At 42.8% G+C, this 22,110-nt stretch overlaps 1 protein-coding gene across 1 annotated transcript in view; it reads left to right on the plus strand.

Annotated features, from left to right (window-relative positions):
• itsn1 (intersectin 1 (SH3 domain protein)) overlaps positions 1-22,110 on the plus strand; it is a gene marked incomplete at its 3' end in the record, with an annotated part of 74,609 nt that overhangs the window by 11,792 nt on the left and 40,707 nt on the right. The window contains 18 exon segments of the mRNA XM_080740540.1: positions 2,196-2,258; positions 3,999-4,097; positions 4,836-4,899; positions 5,928-6,091; positions 6,487-6,651; positions 7,182-7,260; positions 7,454-7,560; positions 8,738-8,801; positions 10,232-10,369; positions 11,370-11,455; positions 12,713-12,852; positions 13,103-13,225; positions 13,529-13,678; positions 13,824-13,964; positions 14,527-14,614; positions 14,749-14,888; positions 20,149-20,291; positions 20,911-21,182. Coding sequence (XP_080596666.1) covers positions 2,231-2,258; positions 3,999-4,097; positions 4,836-4,899; positions 5,928-6,091; positions 6,487-6,651; positions 7,182-7,260; positions 7,454-7,560; positions 8,738-8,801; positions 10,232-10,369; positions 11,370-11,455; positions 12,713-12,852; positions 13,103-13,225; positions 13,529-13,678; positions 13,824-13,964; positions 14,527-14,614; positions 14,749-14,888; positions 20,149-20,291; positions 20,911-21,182 — 2,191 coding nt within the window. The 5' untranslated portion in view covers positions 2,196-2,230.

The following is a 22,110-nucleotide window of genomic DNA, read 5'->3' on the forward strand; positions in this document are numbered from 1 at the left end:
GTCGGGGTTTTGTCTTCAATTCCTCTGTCCAGCTCCGTTAGTTGTCCCTCCTTGGTCGTTAGTAGAGACAGCATTTCACGCAGTGTATCATAGTCCCTTTGATCTTCTTGTTTGTTTGCTTCTCCCTCCATCTTAAACAGCATCTTCGAAACTGAAGCACGGATTACTCCACGCTTTTTCTTCATACGATCCATATCGTCGGACATTTCAGTAGTTCACTTCCAGCGTCATAAACATCCACAAAAAAAGTCGCAAAAATCCCGGGTTTCGGCACCAAAATGTACTGAAAGTTCTTGAAAGGGGTGAAATAATAGTCCAAGAAAAACGTTCAAGACAAAGTTTACTTAATTGCTCTGGTAGGTTGCATACAAACAAAGAAAAAGATACAAATCGTCTTTTGGGTTACAGCAGCGTTCTGTGTCGCTGGTCAGCTCTTGCACAATATAACAACAACACCGTGGAAGCGGAAGTATAGTTTTTTCCCGGCTAATTCAGGTTGTCACATGACACACTGTTAAACTAAAACGTAACTTCCTGTTGTTCTCTTCAGTTGTTCTCTTTCAGTAAAACGTCTAAGTGGTTCCAAGTAAAACACAATATAAATTGCAACAAATACAATAAACACGCATGCATTGACTGTGTTTTTAACTGTAAATAGCATTTCTTTTTAACTGTTTACTATTTATTAACTCAATGTTTTATCACAAATGAAATTATACTTTTTAACCACAAATCAAATATGATTATGAAATAAAGGTGAAAATTGACATGTGATGCATTATAGACTCTGGACGGTGGTGTAGTGCAGTGGTTCTCAACCTTTTCAGGCTGTGACCCCCAAAATAATCATATTTTAACTGGGGACCCTCACCGTACAAGCACTAAGGGTTGAGGCATTACATTTTGTATAACACGGGTTCTATTGATCAGCTTCATGGCGATGGAGAACTCATGGATATCCATACGGCCATTATTGTTCATATCAGCCAGAGCCCTGTAGAACATTTACAGCATTGAATATCAAAATCCTGTTTGTCGCTCGTGATGAGACGATTTATATCTATTTGGTGAAAAATATCATGTTTCTACAACAAACTGTTACACTTGTGCCATTTGTGGTGAATTTGGTTTTGGCCTTGCGTTATGTTTTGTAAAATAAGTCCTACCCGCAAAAAAGCCAATTGGAATTGAATAGGAGAAATCTGAATGACATGTTTATCACAATACTTTGATGTACGGCCAAGACAAGAGTGGCCTGTTATAGTGTCCTCATCAGGCTGCTTTGAAGGATTTTGGGTAGAGTGTCTTTCTTGGCCTACTGGCAGTGTGCGTGAAACACTACGCTTTAACAGCGGGCAACAGCCGGCGACTCTGGGCGATGTTGTCCAAAAGATAAAATATTTTCATGTTTTTGGGCGACATTTTCCACTATCGCCTCATTGCCTGCTGTCGCCAGTAGTTGCCGGGTCCCATTGACAAATAACGCACTTCCGGAAAATACAGCCGCCCGCCGCCCACTGTTAAAACACACCGAAAGGTTTGATTGTGATCAGTTCAGAAATTAGCTGCACACAGACAGACACAGAAACAAACACACATTCAAATAGGGGAAAGACAAAATCTCTGCCTCACACACACACTAGCATCATACGTTTTCAGGAAACTCTTTGGATTTAGAACATTGGTTTAGAACAGTGGCTCTCGCGCGCTGCGAGGTGTTGTGAGCTTGTAGATCTGCTATTTTCACAATTTCTGCCTTTAACTTGGCCAGTGTTTCATTTATCATTTTAGAGGTAATAAAGTCCTTCAATTGTCACTTTAGAAATGTTCAGATACCTTCTAAACACTTAAACCGTATGTTGGTTTGTTTACTGCTGAGTGAGAAAACAATGTTGAACATTAAGTTAATCATCTGGGGACCCCCCAAAATAATTTGGGGACCCCTCTGGGGCCCGCAGGTTGAGAACCTCTGGTGAAGTGGAGGGTATTAGGAAGCAATATGCCGTTTTCCTACTTTACATTCTTCAGTGGGCATTAGATCACGTATACTCACTGCACATTCTCCCATGACTCTTCTCATCTCTGCCTAGTAGCAAAGTCAACCCTGCATTCTTCCCACTCAGCAGGGACCTGGGGCAAGTGCTTTTGTGACCTTTAGTGTCAACCCTTGCTTTATGATTTGTATTGTGTTTCAGGTCTTGTATAGCTGCAGTAGAAGACTGACTGAACCATGGCACAGTTCCCCACTACATTTGGAGGTCAGTACGCACGCGCGTGTGTGTGTGTATGTGTCCGTGGCATGCGCATTTGTTTTATTGTGAACTGTTAATCCCCCATTTAATTTGAGATCATTAGAAGATAATCTCACAGAACTACTAATAGAAAAACAAATCTCATGTAGATCCAGAGGGACTGGGATTCTGAAGCACGGCTGCACAATGTGGAACAATGTACATTTATAATACATATAAATGATCACACAGGCATTTATGCTTTTGTATAGTATTTTATGCTGTAAACTCTGTTTGTTGCTTCCTTGGGCAGGGTTCCCTTGTAAAATATGCACTCTTGCTGGTTAAATAAAGAGAAATAAAAACTATAACAAAGGATCGTTGCCTTGAGGTTGACAATGATGAACAAAGCATTTGATTAACACTTTAATTGAATAAATACATTTACATTTCTGTCAATGAGGACCCTGTCTTGCCAAACAAGGCGGTAATAATCGCTGGGATTTACCTACTGTATAGTGTGGGGAGGGAGTTGGCTGAAATCATGGTTGGCTTTGCTATTACACAGGCAGCCATCGATTTTGATTCCTTAGCTGTACATTTTACCTCACTGCATGCAACAACCGTGTTTGGCTACTGATGTTTGACATGGTCACTACCTGTGGGCAGTTAAGTTGCACTTTGGTTTACAATTTCTGATGTAACGGATCTTTCCCTCACCATGTCAGCAATGTTAAAGAGGCCACTTTCTGTTGCTTCCTACTCTGGGTCACTTAGTTTGTGTTTCAGTATAGTCCATACCTGGGGAAAGTATTATGAAGTTATATGCTGTACCAACACTTATTCTTCGGTGGACATTGCATATATACAAAAAAAAGTTTCTGTTGTCACTCACAACTGTACATTTTTCAACTTCAATACTTATTCTGAATATTTGAAATGGTTTCAATACTCATATGGAGCACTATCAATGACAGTTGCACATTTCCCTCTTTTTGACTCTGCCTTGCGGAAAAGTCAAGAAAACAACCAGCATTTTGTTCACTCCGACTCCCGCAGCAACACTAGTGTTACCCACATGTAGCAGCCCCGCCTCAGTCACAGTGCTGCACTGCACTCCACTTCCAGTCTTGTTTGTTCCCCTTGAAAATATGCCTCTCACAATTATTTCATAATCGCAGTCATTTTGCGTGATCATAATCATTTCCATTCATCTTTATACAAATATACAGTATACAATAGATGGATGGATAGATCGACCAAATGTGCCAGTGGCAGAGCAGTTTTTTTTAATCTAAAATAGGTTCTATAGAACAGTGGTTCTCAAAGTGGATTCCAGGGACTCTGTGGGTTCCTTTAGGGGGGGGGTCTACATTGACCCTTACAAGTCTGTAACTCTGACAGAAATGAACCCTAACAGGTTCATTTGGTTCCATTTGTACACTGTCAGAGTTAAGGGGAGACCTTGAAATTTGAAAGTTTGAGAAACACTGCTATAGAAGTACTGTCCATACTGGTCGGTAAGCACGAGGCCGCAGCAGGCAGAGTACTTACTGAAGCATGGGTGCAGCCTGCCCTTATCACTCCCTCCATCCTTTTGAACATGTCACTATACGTCCAGTTAGTGTGACTCACCTTTCCGGGGCATTCCTCTACACAGAACTGAAACTGATGACTAACGCAGCCTTCTCATCCTTCCTCCTTCTCTGTGGTTGTGTCAATGGCCTTCTGGCTTGGTGCTTCATGAACTCTTATCTTGTCTGTCAGGTCCGGTAACAGATGTGTTTCTGATCTCGGTGGATGAGAGAGCCAAACATGATCAGCAGTTTCACAGCCTCGCCCCTACTGCTGCTGGGTACATCACAGGTAGATGAACACACTATGTTCACAAGACACGCACACGCACGCACGCACGCACGCACGCACACACACACACACACACACACACACACACACACACACAGAGAGAGAGATACATCCACAGTTCGTGTGTAGGGATGGGACGATACGCGATATTATCGTTTATCGTGATATCGTCCGTCATGCACTGGGATCAATTCACCTTTTATTTGCCGAGCTGCATTATGCTGTACCACTTAAACCCTCTATTGGTAAAAGGTACTTAAGTTATAATATACGTACTTGATACAGTAATTTTATCACTCTCTATCAAATGTATTTGCCAAAAAATAGCCGATCTACAAGCTCACAACGCGTCAAGATCGGCTATTTTTTGGCAAATGTTCCACCTTTAGGATAATGGATTTTTATTATCGTGATAATATCGTAAATCGCGATTTCTTTTTTGTCACAATAATCATGATATGAAATTGTCATATCGTCCCATCCCTATTCGTGTGTGGTAAGTATTGGTATATAAATACCATGTATGATCAACATTCATACGTACTAAACTCACACATCATACTATTATGTGTGACGTCTTTAGTATATTCCATCCTCCATGTCTTTTCAGGGGAACTTTTTAACACACAAATATCACTTACACTCCCTTTAATTGCCGGTTAAGATTGTCCTGTCCATTACTTTGTTCGAAAGTGAAAGCAATGAAATGAATATACCGTTCCTCTTCTTGTCTCTTAGGGGACCAGGCAAGGAACTTCTTCCTCCAATCAGGACTGCCCCCTACCATCCTGGCCCAGATCTGGTGAGTCACGTGACCACAAACTCCAGCTAATTTATGAGCCAGGCCTTTGTCAGAGCAGGTTTAAATGTTGTTGTTTGGGTTTGTGAGCAAATTATTTGAATTGTATATCAAGGTTAATTATTGCCTTAACCTTTCTTAACCCATTAAGACCTGAGGCCGATGGACCCCCATCTGAAAATATGTTGTGCCATTGATAGTGTGTGTGTGTGTGTGTGTGTGTGTGTGTGTGTGTGTGTGTGTGTGTGTGTGTGTGTGTGTGTGTGTGTGTGTGTGTGTGTGTGTGTGTGTGTGTGTGTGTGTGTGTGTGTGTGTGTGTTGAGAGAGAGGCAGAGATTATATCTTTTCCCCTATTTGAATGTGTGTTTGTTTCTGCGTCTGTCTGTGTGCAGCTAACTTCTGAACTGATCAGAATCAAACCTTTCGGTGCGCTTTAACAGTGGGCGACGGTCGGCCGTATTTTCCAGAAGTGTGTTATTATTTTGTCAATGGGACCCGGCAACTACTGGCGACAGCAGGCACTGCCAGTAGGCCAAGGAAGACACTCTACCCAAAAATGTTCAAAGCAGCCTGATGAGGACACTATAACAGGCCGCTCTTGGTCGTACAATCAAAGTAATGTGATAAACATGTCATACAGATTTCTCCTATTCAAATTCCAATTGGCTTTTTTGCGGGTAGGACTTATTTTACAAAACATAACGTAAGGCCAAAACCAATTTCACCACAAATGGTACAAGTATCACGGTTTGTTGTAGAAACATGATATTTTTCACCAAATAGATATACATTTTCTCATCATGAGCTTCAAACAGGATTTTGATGTTCAATGCCATTTACCTGTAATTGGCTTTCAAATTGAGTGGGAGGAGTCCTACTATATATATCATGGACACGACATCTAATCAACCCCAAATTGGAATTGCATATTGAGGGGCCTCTATGGAGGGCACCTCCAAAAGCAGTTTCACTTCTGCCACATATGTAAAAAAGTTGCACTTTGTTCCTGTGTATTTGTAAATGTTCTACAGGGCTCTGGCTGATATGAACAGTGATGGCCGCATGGACATCCATGAGTTCTCCATCGCCATGAAGCTGATCAAACTGAAGCTTCAGGGCCACCCCCTGCCCCATACGCTGCCCCCCAGTATGAAGCAGCCGCTGATGGCTATCCCACCACCACAGACGGGCTTTGGTAACAATGACACATTGTCACGCTTATTTCTGCTTGTTCTTTTAATCAGATATTCTTCTTGTGGCCTGTTGCTCTCAAAGATTTGGGGGAAATGGGTTAAATTCAAATAGATGCTCATATATATTGTCACCGTCAGCCAGAAACCGTTTCAAATGGGTGTGTATTGGGGTAAATTAAAGCCCTACTTCAAAGTGTCGCACAAAAGTTGTGAAAATAGCAGATCTACAAGCACACATCACGAGGCATTGTGAGCTTGTAGATCTGCTATTTTCACTACTTTAAATCGTTTTTTAAAATGATAACAAAAAAAGGAAGGTTTTGGACATGCACAGTTTCCACCCGACAACGACGGTACGCTGCTCATCATAATGATGATTTCTTGTTTGTTTGTCTAGGCATGCCCCCTATGGCCACTGCCCTGCCAGGCGTGCCTCCTCTCCCTCTGCCACCTTTGCCTGTTGGTGTTTCGCCCCCCCTCGTGTCCTCTGCCCCGCCTCCCCTCCCCCCACCCATCGCTAATGGAGCCCCGCCAGCCGCCATGACAGGCTTCTCCCATCCAGGTAACATTTAAAGCCTTGAACCCTTTGACATCTAAAGCGTTATCAAACAACACAGCTACCCAGGGCTTATCTAGGCAAATTTCACACAGGCTGCTACTTCTTCATAATCAAACGTTAGGCGAGGCGTGTCTGTTAGTGTTGCAAGGGCACAAGAGTTGCAAGGAGCATTACCTCATTCTTGTTTCTAGACCATTAGTTTGACAGCTAGTGTAAAAACGAGTCTACACCAATGATTTGCGATGCAACTCCTTGCAACATTCAACTACTTGCAACCATTATCCCTAATTGCAGTTGCGACTAGTTGCATTGGTGTGGAATATGGACTGGCATTAATGTAAAGTCCCTTCTCTCTAGCAATTTCTTTGGTCACATTAACAATAAAACATGAGATGCGTTGTTTGGAGGAGTCATGTGATCGCTGCGACCTATCCATTGCACGACTGACAAAACAGTATGTGTTCAAAGCCTTGTGAGTTTGTCCAACATACTGTAGCCTGGAACTAAAACATAACACCCTCTGTCTCTTCCAGGCTCCTCCCTCAACAAGTCTTCATCATTCAATCGTTCCAGTACCAAACTTACGAAAGGCCCGTCCTTCGATGCTGCCGGGTAGGTCACATGACCAGAAACGGCTTTTACACATTTTCTCTGTGAACAGGATGCACACTGATACACAGAGGAAGTAGTATTTTGATACAGTAGTGCTAGTCAGCCAGTGTTGGCTTTTGGGTAACAAATGTCCAACTTTACAAAAGTAAGCCAGCTAGAAATGTTGAAACATGTTATTCTCTTTGCCCTCCAGTGCTCAGACCCCTCCCCTTGTCGATTGGGCGGTTCCTCAGTCATCCAGGTTGAAGTACAGACAACTCTTCAACTCCCATGACAAGATGATGAGTGGACATCTCACTGGTACACATGAACACACTCCCAGACGTACACAACTTACTGTAGTGTTTCCCATACAGAGACTTGGCTATGGTGGTACACCACAGCTTATGTTTGCACCACCACAACAAAAGATTATGTGCTTAACAATGTGTCCTCCCTATCCTATTGCTATTGAAACCGCTTAAAACCATAGCAAGTTAAAAGCAGATGCTCTCTCTGTCTCGTCCCTCCCTCCTGGGCCTTGCTGTAGCATGCATAATTGTACTTTTTCCCACCAAGACCAGAAAATGCATTTCACCTACTAAGTATGGGCAGCCTTGCCAGACAGATGAAGCTCATATCCCGGGCCGGAAGTTATAGCTCCATTGTTGTTCAAATCCCAGAGCTGTAATGTAATTATATCCGCCAGGCTTATGTTTTCGCTGTGTTTTTGAAGTGATTTAGCTTTCATCCATAGGGGGCACCACAAATTCTACAAATATCACTGTTTTTCCACCAAATAAATTATTATTATAGTCTATACTTGCCCTCTAAAATGTGTTGGTGGGGCCTATTTCTTAAACATATATCATATATCATGAACGCAACATCCAACCGTAGCCAATTTGGAATCACATCCTATATAGCAGTGGTTCTCAACCTTCTCAGACCGCGGCCCCTTGAAATAATCTGGGCCCCCCAACCCTGAGAAACATTTGGAATTGTAGGAGTTGAGGCATTACATTTAGTTTGACTCGGTTCCACAGATAAATATTGTGAAAATAGCTGATCTACATGCTCACAATGCCTTGCAACGCGAGGCGTTGGGAGCTTGTAGATCATCTATTTTCAAAAATGTTGCCTCTTTCTTATACTGTATATGGCCAACGTTTGACCAGTTTTTTATATATATTTTTTTTTATTCAGTCGCTTCCTCAAACGTTATAGTTCCTCAAGTCATTTATCTATGTTCGATTCGAACACTGAAATGAACAGTGATTCCCACCACTACTCTAGACCGGAACCTGCTCAAAGGTGACGCAAAGGTGGTGCACGCAGTGCATGGAAAAAGAATGCACGCTGCAGAGGCAGAGCTTGGCCTCCGTATCATGCAATTATTTTTCAATAACAGCAGGGCTTGTCATTGATTATCCCTTGCATAATTATATTATCTGTTTTGCCCACAACACATATATAATCTTGTTTGTGTGTTTTCCAGGTCCCCAGGCCCGTACTATTCTAATGCAGTCCAGCCTTCCTCAGACCCAGCTGGCGTCAATATGGTCAGTAAAGTGAAGTATTCCTTTAAATGTATTCGCTGAGGGCAAGGTCTCCTTTTCACATCCTCTCGTTTAGCACAAATAAACAAATAAAACTTTGTTCACAAATGTTTTGTTAACAAACAGGGTCACGAAGGCTTGTACTGAAAGCCAAGGACATAAATGCAGATAGTACAAAAAAACATGCTACTAGGATCACTGACACAACTGGTGGTGGTTCTCAACCTTTTCAGGCTGCGACCCCCCAAAATAATCTTATTTTAACTGGGGACCCCCACACCCTGACGAGCACTAAGAAATGAGGCATTACATTTTATATACTACGGTTCTATATACAATTTCTGCCTCTAATATTTGACAATTTGGCCAATGTTTAATTTGTCTTTTGAGAGGCATTAAAAAGTCCTTACATTGTCACTTTAGATTAGAAATGTGCATAACACTCTATATACACTATTTATAACCCTCTATATACACTACTTGTATACCCTCTATATACAAGTTTAAACTTTATGTTAGTTGATTTACTGTTGAGTGAAAAAACAATGTTGCAAATGAAGCTAATATTCTGGTGACCCCCCCAAACTAATTTGGGGACCCCCCTGGAGGTCCCGACCCACAGGTTGAGAACCACTGGCATAGAGAATGCACGGTCTCCAGCTATTTCCTTAGAGATACTGAGAATGACCAGGAGGGATGGATCCTTGAGGTGGGGGTTTGAATACCCTGACTTAGATTGAATAAACAAGTCATACATTTAGGTACAGACAGTGCAGTGTACAAGAGAAATGTACACAGCCCGTAGAACTTGCCCTAGCGTTGACAACCTTGCATGCTTATGCAAAGGCTAAGATGACATTTAGATGGCATGTTATGTAAACGGATGACCGGTTCATTTGTAGACCTGGCATCCTATAGTGTGTATAGTTTCAACAGATTATTGATTTATTTTGGTATTGTACTGTTTAGACTGTGATGACTGAAGATGTCTAGATACCGTTGCTATGCATTTGATGTATAACCTCGTGTTTTCCTTGCTTATGGTAAATCGCTCTGGGGTCCGCTCAATATCCCGACGGGCCGCTGTTCCAACTAGCGTCGGCAGGTTAGTTACTCGTCACGGTTACTGAGGTTAAGTTTAGGGTTAGGGTTAGAGTTGGGGTTAGTTTTAGTGTCGGAATACCGGCCCGTCGGCACACTGATGCGGACCCAATCGCTCTGGATTAAGAGTGTCTGACAAATGCCTAAATTCTAAATAAATAAATAAATGGACTCATGCACTCACCCACATCCCTTATGTGATACTAAAACACACAATTGTGTCACTGACATAAACCGTAATCGAGTTATCCAATGAGCTCTTAATGAGCAGGTGATATGGCTGTGTTGTGTTCTCTTGGATTATAATTTAATTGGCTTTTCTCCTCCTCTAGGAGTCTATCTGACATTGACCAGGATGGGAAGCTGACCGCTGAGGAGTTCATCCTGGCCATGCACCTCATAGACATGGCCATGTCAGGGCTGCCGCTACCGCTTGTATTACCAGCAGATTACATACCACCCACATTCAGGTAACTGACTGATTGACAATGCCATTCATAGGCTTACAGTACATGCATGTGTATATCCTCCATCTAGATAAAACTTAAGATAAATTGGGCGTCTAAACTGAGGGCAGCAACATTAAAGCTACAATCAGTAGCCTTTGTGTCATCTCCCTCTTTCCTGAGAGATGTCAGAACTACAGGATGTCACAACTACAGTAAAGATGGCGGCACATCTAGTGTCGAATCTCAAATGCAGTGTGCTGTCTGCTTTAAATGACTTTATTGACAGTATCAACCAGTAAGTAATACTAAGTATCCTACCTGATAACGGATCAACATGTTTCTATGGAGTAGGCAGACTACCTCCAACCACTGCAGATGTGCTAGTCATATGGTATTAACAAACTCTTTCAAACAATTCCTGGATTGTAGCTTCAATTCACAATTGATGGGATTTGCGTGTTTGTCAGCCAATAAAGCTGCTAATGGTCTAAAAAGGTGGGCTTAATGGAAAGGGACAGCCCACCACAAGAACACCGGCTTTTATTCGATTCAGCCATTTTATTATTGATCTTTGAGCCTTATCCCATTGACGTGGTTCTCCAAATAAATATGAAGAGGGATGTCATATATGAATTGCCGGTTTATATGTCTGTCATTGTTTCAGCAGAATTCTGAGGACATGGACACATCAACAATACCACATTCACAACATGGGTTTAGGCTCACAATAGTTGGTTAAAACACTGCTCTTGTTAGTTATCGGCCGAGTGAGCCAGTTTATCACCCTCAAACTAGAGACATTTATGTTGTGCTTCATACCTTTATGAACACATACTATTCTAGTCTTACATTGATCCTTTACTGCTGTTAAAGTATTGAATTTATTAAATGTCTGTGATGTGAACTACTTGGAGGTAATGTGTGTGTGTGTGTGTGTGTGTGTGTGTGTGTGTGTGTGTGTGTGTGTGTGTGTGTGTGTGTGTGCGTGTGTGCGTGTGTGTGTGTGTGTGTGTTGTTTTAGGCGTGTACGTAGTGACAGTGTTCAGTCAGACGCGAAGAGCGTCCAAGAGGAGATGGAGGAGGAGGCAGAGAACAAAGCGTTACCAGGTGATTAGTCCATCACATCTATCTCTGAATTCTGCCGATATCGTTGAGACTTTGGTGACTCAGTGCAGGTCTCAGCTGTCCGCAGCAAAAAAAGATTTTGTTTAGTGGCTAGCAATTTTTAATCTCATTATTATGGATTTACAGTAGAGCCCGACCGATATATCGGTCAATTCGATATATCGGTCGTTTTGGAAGTATATATATATATATATATATTTTTTTTTTTTTTTTTTTTTTTTGACCCCATTAAATCAAGTAAACATGATTTCAATCGCGATTTTGCATGTTCCACCCCCCATACAACCCCATCTTTCATACAGGGCAGCCATCTTTGCTTACATAACATGAAACGTAAAACATAATGGCTATTTTCTCAAGAATGCCTGAACGGATTTCCAATCTGATTTTTTTGTTTGAAAGCTGTGAACAGCCTGCACAAACATGGTGCATGCTCTGTGCATGGGCGTGCATGATCTGTGCACTATAAATTACATGGAAGTCTATGGAGATTTATGGCAGGGAGAACCCAAAGAAGGCATATTTAATTGGCAGTAACTGAGTTAATTGTCTGTAACGTGTCTGCGGATAGAGCATGAAACCCTGAGTTATATAGGCCTATGTGTGGGCAATACCAGAATTATCCAGCAGAGTGCAGTATAATAGTCCAAGATGCAAGCCACCACTACTGGAGCTGCTGCCTCTCGTGTGTCGTTCACTCACCACATGCACTGTCTAACTCTGATTTTTCATGTTGCGGTGGAGGAAGGTGTGTAGGCCTATGTGAAAATCCACAGAGAAATATAGATGTCTGACTATAGACTATAGAACTTGTGTTGTTTAATTGCTTGGCAATGCATTTACGTTTGGATAAAAGACACATATTAATTCATAAACGAGACAAAACACAGCAGAACCCCCAAATTAAAAGAGTATTATTATCCAACAAGCAATAGAAATTGATAACTGCGACCAAACTTAAAGTTTGACATGAAAAGCACAAAAAAAGCAATAATCTGACCATTTATCCGAGGGGCGAGCTGTCAATTAAATGATCTTAAATGAATAATTTTTTTTTTTAACAAAACATCGGTATCGTATCGGTATCGGTGCTCTAGCACTCTCCAACATCGGATATCGGTATCGGTCGGAAAAAATGGTATCGGTCGGGCTCTAATTTACAGGTTACGTCATAGCCATGATATCTGTTTCCATCTAAACCCGTCTCTCGTTTTGCTCCCTCCCTCCTCACTCCCACAGTGAGCTTTGAGGATAAGAAGAGAGAAAACTTTGAGCGAGGGAACCTGGAGTTGGAGAAGAGACGGCAGGCCCTGCTGGAGCAACAAAGGAAAGAGCAGGAGAGACTGGCTGCATTGGAGAGAGAAGAGCAGGAGAGAAAGGTAAAAATACCTCAAAAAGAATATACCTGTACTAAAACACACACTAAGACAGCTTGATTCCAAGTGCTATATTCACAAGGCTGCCATCTTGCCCTTATGTCCTACTCTGTCTAAAGCCTTGTAAACACTGCTTGAAGACCTATTAATGTGAGATATCAAGGCTTTTCACAGTTTTACTTAGATTACAGTTGATGACAAGCACACGCCATCATAGAGGTGCAGGAATCATGGGTTTGCGTGTGTGTTTCAGGAGCGTGAGCGTATGGAGCACGAGAGACGGCGGCAACATGAGCTAGAAAAGCAGCTGGAGAAACAGAGGGAACTGGAGAGAATGAGAGAGGAGGAGAGACGCAAAGAGATAGAGAGGAGAGAGGTACGGAGCAAAGGATGGAGGGAGAATGTATCTCCGGTTCTTGATGGAAATGTTCCTTCTAGCAGGCAGCTATGGTATGAAGAGACCAATGTCTAGTCTACTGTACATCATTTAAAGATCCAATCAATGACTTCCCTTTCCCTATATTTATTTATGTATTGACATACATCTTTCCCTAACTAGTTCCTATCTAGTTTAGAATGTAAATATGGGAGACAAACCTGATAGGATAATGGAATCATAATGATCAGAAGCAGTCAAAATGCCAAGTGGCAATGGTGACTGTACTGTGTGTGTGTTTAGGCTGCTAAAAGAGAGATGGAGCGTCAGCGCCAGTTGGAGTGGGAACGACAGCGTCGGCAGGAGCTGCTGACACAGAGGAACAGAGAACAGGAGAGCATAGTGCTACTCAGAGCCAGGAAGAAGACCCTGGAGTTTGAACTGGAAGCTCTGGTACGGTCACACTGACACACATTCACTAAACCTACACTAATACACACACTAGACAGGAGAGCATAGCGCTCACCAAAGCCACAGAAGCACCTGCTGAAACCACAGGCTGGTGGTCTACAACTTCAAGGTGTGCTTGTCTCTCTAGAACGACAAGAAATCCCAGCTGGAGGGGAAGCTCCAGGACGTTCGGTTTCGTCTGGCGGCTCAGCGCAGAGAGGTGGAGCTGACTAATCAGACCCGGGAGACACGCATCGCTGAGATCACCCTGCTGCAGCAGCAGCTACAGGTCTGCAAAACAAACACATACCTAAAACACACTAAAAACACATCATTCAGACCAGACCCATCAGTGTCATCTCACTCTAGCATACACTGTAGGAGTAAATGCAGTTAAACCTTTTGTATCGAAGTTGTTAACTAGCTTGCTGGCAAACCTGGCAGTCATCATTAGCTGGCCACCCTAGAAAGGATGAAAGTCCCGCCCAGTCCCTTCGACTCGCCACATGAACAGTGAGATCCTGCCAGGCAGCAGTGACTCTAGCGAATATTGATCAACAACAACACAAGAAGGGGTTGCAACTGTAATGTTTAAAGCTTGGTTAATGATACAGTCAATGTTTGAACAAAAGTGTTTTGCTAAACACCACAAAACTATAAATGACCAGAGTAGAATCAATTCCTCCTCCTCTGTGACTTTGTTCGTAACCACTGTGACAAATAGCCAAAGATCTTCTTCCGTCCTTTCTAGTGTGATCATCTCATTATGACCCTGACTGACCAAATAATAGAGAAAAGGGACATTTGTGTTTTCTGTTCTTGTTAAAATACGTGTTTACCTTTGTGTCCAGGACTCCCAGCAGTGGCTGGGCAGGCTCATCCCAGATAAACAGTGTCTCAACGACCAGCTGAAGCAGGTTCAACAGAACAGCCTGCAACGTGAGTACCACACACACGCACACACACACACACACAGAAAATAATTATAATACTGTTATTAAGGCGTTCTTGGTGTTTAACATCTTTAGATTCACCTGTCTGTAACTTAAACTGCTTTGTGTGTGTGTGTGTAGGAGACAGTCTGTCATCTCTGCAGAAGGCTGTTGAACAGAAGGAGAACAGCAGACAGCTGCTCAGAGATCAGCTAGACGCAGTGGAGAGAGAGACCAGGTCCAAACTGCTGGAGATAGACGCTTTCAACACTCAGTTAAAGGTAATGGTCAGATATATAGATATAATGGTGAAAATAATACTAGACATAGTGAGGAGTGTTAGACCACGTCCAAGCTATTGAAACATTTTTTCCATACGTCAATATTGACTTTTCTCCCCAGATTGCAGATTAAACTAGAACTGCACTCTGTCGAGGTGCCAACCTGCACCTAGTGCACAATTAGGCCATTTATGTGCGCCAGCAGAGCGTGCCATGAGGTGCTCAACAGTGACATCACCACTGGCATTATCATGAATGCTGGTTCCTCGTTGGCTGTTAATGATGACGTTGCCAGAAATGCTTGTCCCTGATTGGGCTACAAAGAAGGACACCGACATACAGTACATACATGCACAGCCAAACGCAGTACTTGCACGCTCTGCCGGCGCAAGTAAATATACATATCATATTGGAGAATTGTGTCTGGTCATCAATAACTGACTACTAACTAGCATGTTTACCAGAAATTGAACGGTTCTTAGTTGGTATCATGCAGAATAATACAGCTAACTAATTAGAAAGAAACCCTAACTACTTGAGAGACTGATGCTTCATTTGGAGAAAGTTTACAACTGTAGCATAGTACTATGGTCTGTCAACTAACTAAAGAAGCTTAGAAACTAGGATATATAGCCTAACCCATGAAATTAACCAATGGCCCAGTCTAGTCTTGTGGTAAAATTGTACTTTAATACTTTCATTGATTTCTTTAATATTCATCAGGTGTTATCTGGTGTTTGTGTTGAGAGATTTTGATGCTTATGTGATGTGATGCTGGTGGTCATGCTTTTGGACGGCACCGTCCATATAACCTCATGCATACATTCATCTAGCTCTAACCAGTTATACTGCTAAGAGGGAAGGAAAGAGGAAATAATGTGGAGGGAAGGAGGAGTCTACTTGACTCCTCTCTCCCTCTCGGGTTGGGTCTCAGCAGTCTGTTTATGCTTCCTATCCTCTGATCTTCTCCAAAGAAAGGTTTGTTCCTCTGCTGTGTGCTGAGAGAGAGATGAGGAAAGAAGACGTGATATGTCGTTTTCCAATTGTTCGCTTCTCTGGGGATGAAAATATTTCTCCAAAATCCACAATTCACATTGTCATCGCCATGTCCAGTAGTTACAGTGAGATGGCAACAGAAGAGCCACTGCCTGAACACATATCTTATAAATAGTAGGTTTGGGCTTAGGTTTCTGTTGGATAATAAGGGGGTCCGTTATAATGTTTCGTAGTGCCCACACTGGAGCACTGAACTTTGGGTTAATTGCAAATCAGATGTAGACAGACAGCTCAGATGTGAACCATGTTTGACTCTACTGCAATCTCCGCTCCTGTCCCTAAAATACCTCTCTTACTTCTGCGTGGCTGTGCTTCTCTTCTCTCTCAACACTGCCGCTCCTCTCCTTTCCTCTCCTTTGTTTCTTGTATGCTTGTGTTTGTCGCTGTTCATCCCTCTACTGTCTCCCTACCTGTGCCGTCTTTATGGTGCCTCTTCCCCTAACTATTGACCGTAATTTCATTTGTCTCATGTTATACCATTAATAACCCCATCCTTATGCATTCTCCATGTCTGTACTCTTTCTCTTTCCGCTTCTTGGCTCTCTTATTTTGCCTTCTTGCTCCTGTTAGTGTCTGTGTGAGTTCTATGCCAGCCACTGTGCCAGGATAGAGGCCCTGCGACACCAGCTTCACGACGAACAAAGAGGGAGAAAGGTAGAGCACGCTGCCTCTACTGGCCTGGGGCGGTACTGCAGCGGGATATATCATTTTGAGTCTATGTATATGTAATGTCTGATTTGGCAGGCCTCTAGAAAGGTAGCCAGGCACCTTTTTTAGCGTTTTATTCGGTCTATCTTACATCTGCAGAGAAGTGTTTTGGCAACAGCATGTTGCCACAACAAAAGCTGACACTGGGTCTTTCTTAAACAAGTCTAGAAGATCTTGAAGCAGGGTTCTCATAAACATCCCTGTTTTACGTGCATACTGCTCTGTGCTGCCCCTGCCTAGCAGATTGTGGTGTTGCAGCTTGTTGGAGTTTGACTGTAACTTACTCAGAATGGTTTGACCACCGAACGCCCTCACTCACAAATACTCATATACACTAGCCCTGGTGTGCTGTGTGTGCTGTTGATCTCACAGTACTAAACACATTTATGTCGATGAAAAGACTGTAGCCGAAATTAAGGCAGCGTATGTTTTATTTTATGGATGCAGAGTATCTTGTGGACAGCAGTTGAAGATTTGCGGTTTGGCTAGCACTAGTGATGTTGGTTAATTTGCACTGCCCTTGAGATATGTAATCTGAAATAAACGTATAGCTTTTCAGGCAGACTGTTTGAATGACGCGGGTGTTCTCGCTTGGATTAGCGGGATCTCTCATGTGAGACACAGACACGCATAGCGTAGGAAAAAAGATGACCACACTCAAGCTGTTGCCGCCTGCGAGCGCATGCATGAACGAGCACACGCTCCTCAACTTCTCCGAACATCACAAATAATCGCCCGCCTCTCATATGAAAATGAATTACTAGGGCGCGTCAACCGTCATATGTCTGAAAGGGGCTTTAGAGTGCTAAAAAAAAGAGCAGCGGTTGAAGGACATTAAGCAGATAATTATCAGTACCCACCTAAAATAAAAATAAAAATGTTAACCCCTTCATTTTTTAATGGCCTATTAAAAAAAGGTTCCAAAACCTTACTGTTTCCCAAAATGTCCAATTCAGAAATTAAATGAAGAAATAAGAGCTTCTGTTTTCCAAATGGGAGAGGGAACATTATGCTTGTGTATGTATGACTGGTTGTGTGCAAGCTGCCAGAGTTTCATTTCTTCAATTTGCCTGCTGCTGCCACCTTCACATAGGCGTGCGATGTGGGCCGTTTACTGATTTAGTGTTGCCTATGACGATACCAAACATTGGTAAAAACGCTGACTGTGTGCAAGCACTGTGCAACCCATACAGTATGATGAGCTATTTATGAAGACATCACTCCAGTGTGTCACTGTGTCTGATGACAATGCCAGGTGGAGAGAGTTGGTTGTTTGGGCGGGCGGGCAGGCGGAGGGTGGGGGGGGGGGGGGGGGGGCATAAACGTTCACTTCCCTGTTAGCCACACAGTGCTTACTGCTGTGTGTAACAATAGTTCTAGTCAGTGTGTGAACTTGAGAGCCCAGTGTGGGGGTAGATTTTTACACAGTTGTTTCAAACTTAAGACCTCGAAATATAAGCAATATACCGTACTAGGCACTAAAACCTAACTGTGCGCATGTGTGTGTGTGTGTGTGTGAGAGAGAGAGAGTGTGTGGTGCGTGTGTGCTTGCATGTGTTTGGGTTGGGTGTGTGTGTGTGCGTGTGCGTGTGCGTGTGCGTGTGTGTGTGTGTGTGTGTGTGTGTGCGTGCGTGTGCGTGTGTGTTTCAGTGCCAGGTGCAGCTACAGGAGTGTGTGTCAGCTGTCAGGGTCTGTCTGACACGGCTAGACTCCATTATACAGGTGGACAAACAGACCTTCACCATCACCTCCCCTCACCTTTATTTTCTTCCTTCTCTGTCTCTTTCCCCTCTCTACCATTAGTCCATTTTATCTCTCTATTGTCCCCTCCTCCTTCCTTCCCACTCTATTACCACCTCTTTCCTCTCCTTCTGTTTCTTTCTCATGTCCTCCTCATCTCCCTGTCATCCCCTACTCTCGGGTGTTAGCTCTTAGCTACGTTACATGCTTCCATACCGTGTTCAGTGTTGTCAAACTCGCCACTAGGCCAGTTATGCTGGTACACTCACTGTATGTGGTGCGCATTGCTAAACTAGCAAACTGTGCTAGTTTGCAGGTATAGGAGACTAGTTAACATTAAGCTGTTGTCCTGCTAGGCTAGCGTTAATGTTTTGTATGTATGCTAGCTTGAGTATGTTTCAGCCAGACAAGTAGGAGAAGCTATTAGAAGCAGGGTGTAGACTCAGAACCTAGAAAACAGACAGGTGAAGCTAAGTGAAGACAGAATGAATACTGACTGTGTGTGTGTGTGTGTGTGTGTGTGTGTGTGCGCATGTGAGAGTGAGTGCGTGCGTGCGCCCATGCACTTAACATGTAATGTGATCATAATTATGTGTGCCTTCCATTGTCTTTCTCAGTAAATGGGATTTGTAGTTGTTTTCTCTCTCACCAGTTGTATTTTTAATCCTCCAGTGGTTTGGTCTACAATTTGGTTTCGGAAGGTGTCTTCACATTGGTTGTTTGGCTGAAACAAAACAGCTGCGATGTATTGTCGTAGTAATGGGGTACGTCCTAACGGCACAGCTGGTTGTCATAGCTACACAGAACTGACTCCTCCCGCTCCTGTCTCTAACCCCACCCCCACCCCCACCTCTCGAAGCACGCTGTGTTCCCTGCAAGCTCCTTCCCAGTGGCCAAGCCACAGCCCTGTGTTAGAGGCCAGTTTAACACCTCAGTCCGTAACTGTCTTTAAAACCCTCGTCCACTGACCTCATTCAAATCATAGAAGTGATATGTTATTGGGTTTATTTGAGCAGATTTTTGATGGTGTCCTTGCCTTGGCAAACAAAATGACATGACCAGGGCATCCGTAAGCATCTGTTTAGTCAATTCAAGTGAACAGGAACCGCCACAGCAAAAAGAGGCTAATTAGACATCTGCCACAGTGCCACCTCTTTGGTATAGTTTGTCTCTGTGATATCCTTTTCACATTATGTAGTGCCACCGACCCACTAGTTGGCTACATACTGTAGTTGAGCTAGTTTGCTTGCCAGAAGCACCAATATCATTCTGCATCCGAAAACTAGCTGTAAAATTATCACTTTTCATTCATAACATCTAACTTAGAGAGTGTACAAATATCACCAAACGGACCAAACTTAACACTGAGCTAGAGGCTGTCTAGTTGGCTTCCTTGCTGTGACGATTGCCACACAATGTACAGTTTTGGAGGAGTAGCAGACATGAGACATCTTGATGTCCCTTACGTTCTAGCTTGTAGTTAAATATTTGTCCATTAAAACAATAATAATGATTACAAAATGAGTTGTTGAGGTCAATGGAGAGGAGCTTTACACTCAACATGCTGGATATGAATTGAATCTGGTCTGGTGACATTTGAACAGTGGAAAGGGCTAACTTGTTTAGGTCACCTTACCACTGCTTACTACTGCTGCTTTTGTTGTTGGTGTTGATGGCAACCCGTAGTGACCAGCCCTCTGACCCCACTTCCTCCTCCTCACCGCTCTACCTCCCTGTATCCCACGATGCCTTGCAGGAGCTGAGAGAGATTCACAGTCGACAGCAGAGGCAGAAACAGAGGGATCAGGAGGGAGACGCGCACACACACTCTCTGACGCACACGTTCTCTCACACACACGCCACGGTCGAGAGGACGTCTGCCGACCTGCACGAGAACAGGTAAGGAACGCAACCACAGAGGCGAGCAAATATCACTGTCTTGTTGCGTACAGTGAGACTTGACGTCGCAATGGAGAATATTTGTCAGTGGCAAGTCGAACACATAATGTTCAAATAATAATATCTGAATTGTCTTGAATATTAAGTGTTTTACGCTCATTTGAGGTGGAAAGGTTTTAACAAAAAAGTGAAGGTTCAAGTTCAAGGTTGTACTTTATTGTTATGTCTTTTGTACAGGTACATAAGAGCAAAACTTGTTTTTGTTTGGCATCATTCAGACAATGCAGTGGTGTATATATAATAACAGCAACAATATAATAACAGCAAACACCTAATAAAATATAATAATCTAAAAGGGTAATAAAAGGGTAATAATAATAATAAGACGTAGAAAGATTTGAGAAAAGAGTGCAAAAGAGCAAATAGAAAAATAAAAGAGCATCCTCAAACATGTGCATAAAGTTTGGCATATTCTATACGCCAACAGCATATTTTTTTTGCCAGTAGTTGCTACTGTACTTAACTTTTTGTGAACATCTTCAATCTGAAAGCAATGAAAGCCTTTTTTGTCATGAATAAATCTAAAGCGACCCTTTGTGTCCCTGTGCGTCCGTCACAGGTTGTCGTCAGAGGAGAGCTTGGCCTGGAGAGATGAAGTGGCGAGCTCTTCCCCCAGAGCGCCTAGCCCCACCTCTAACTCCGCCCCCCAGGCCTGGCTGAACAGAGTGACGCAGGAGGAGGAGGAGAGGAAGAGGAGAGCGATGGAGGAGGAGGAAGAGGGCCGGAAGAGAGGAGGAGAAGAAGAGGAGGAAGAGGGGAGAGGCAAGAAGGACATGCAGGAAAAACTGAACAAGCTCTTTAGCCAGCCAGCGGACCCTTGGGCCTCAACAGGTGTTAATCTCTTGTCTGGTTTTAAAGTCAATGTAGCAATTATAATATCTAGTGATTATGATGTTTATTGTTGGTTAATTTAGTTTGACTACTAGTTGCATCAAAACAAGCATGGTCATCATTTAAAATCCGCCCTGAACCCTCTTATATTTTGGCATGTATTATTAGTGTACTCTGGCTCTTTGACCATACCCATAAAATAATTGTTAGATGTTTAACACGGCTTAGATCAGTGTAGAAGAGTGAGATTACAAAATAACACAAACTTGATCATTTAGTTGGTTGTTGAGGAAGCTCTTTTCGAAATCTTCCTCTGTGGTGTGACCCGATAGCTGAATGGTCAAGGTGCATACCACATCGCCTCCTGGGCCTGGCTCATCCCCCTTCTCTCTCGCTGTGTCCTTTCTCTCTCAGTGACTATCATCTATCAATTAAGGCAGAAAAAGTTAATAATCTCCCTCTGTGATTTCATAGATTCGACCTGGCAAGGTGTAGTTGGAATTCAGCAATAAAACGTGGGGATGTTCTGTGGCGGCCAGCTGCCAGATTCTCAAGCACTCATTGCGTGCCTCAACTAGACCTTGTTCAAATCAATTGTTGTGGTGCTACAGTTAGTGCATGAAATGTAGGCTGTTGACCTCTGTCGTTCAGCCATTTTACATTGCATTAGACACATTTTACAAGTGTGCAGTGTAAAACATTACTATGCACCGACAGAAGCGAGGTTATCAAAATTTGAATCAGAATTCCTGTGGCTTGAAAATGTGTGACGGCATTTTAAGTCAACCTCAGACTTTTCAATTTTGCCCTTTATGTATTTTGTTTCAAATGTTTTTTATTCGAGCAAATTACATTAAGTCAGAGATAAATGCAACAATGCATGCTCTTTTTTTTATTTTTTATTCCACACAAATAAAAAGTTATACAT

Source organism: Nannobrachium achirus (assembly GCF_963921795.1).
Source record: "Nannobrachium achirus genome assembly, chromosome: 13".
NCBI classification, from domain to species: domain Eukaryota; kingdom Metazoa; phylum Chordata; class Actinopteri; order Myctophiformes; family Myctophidae; genus Nannobrachium; species Nannobrachium achirus.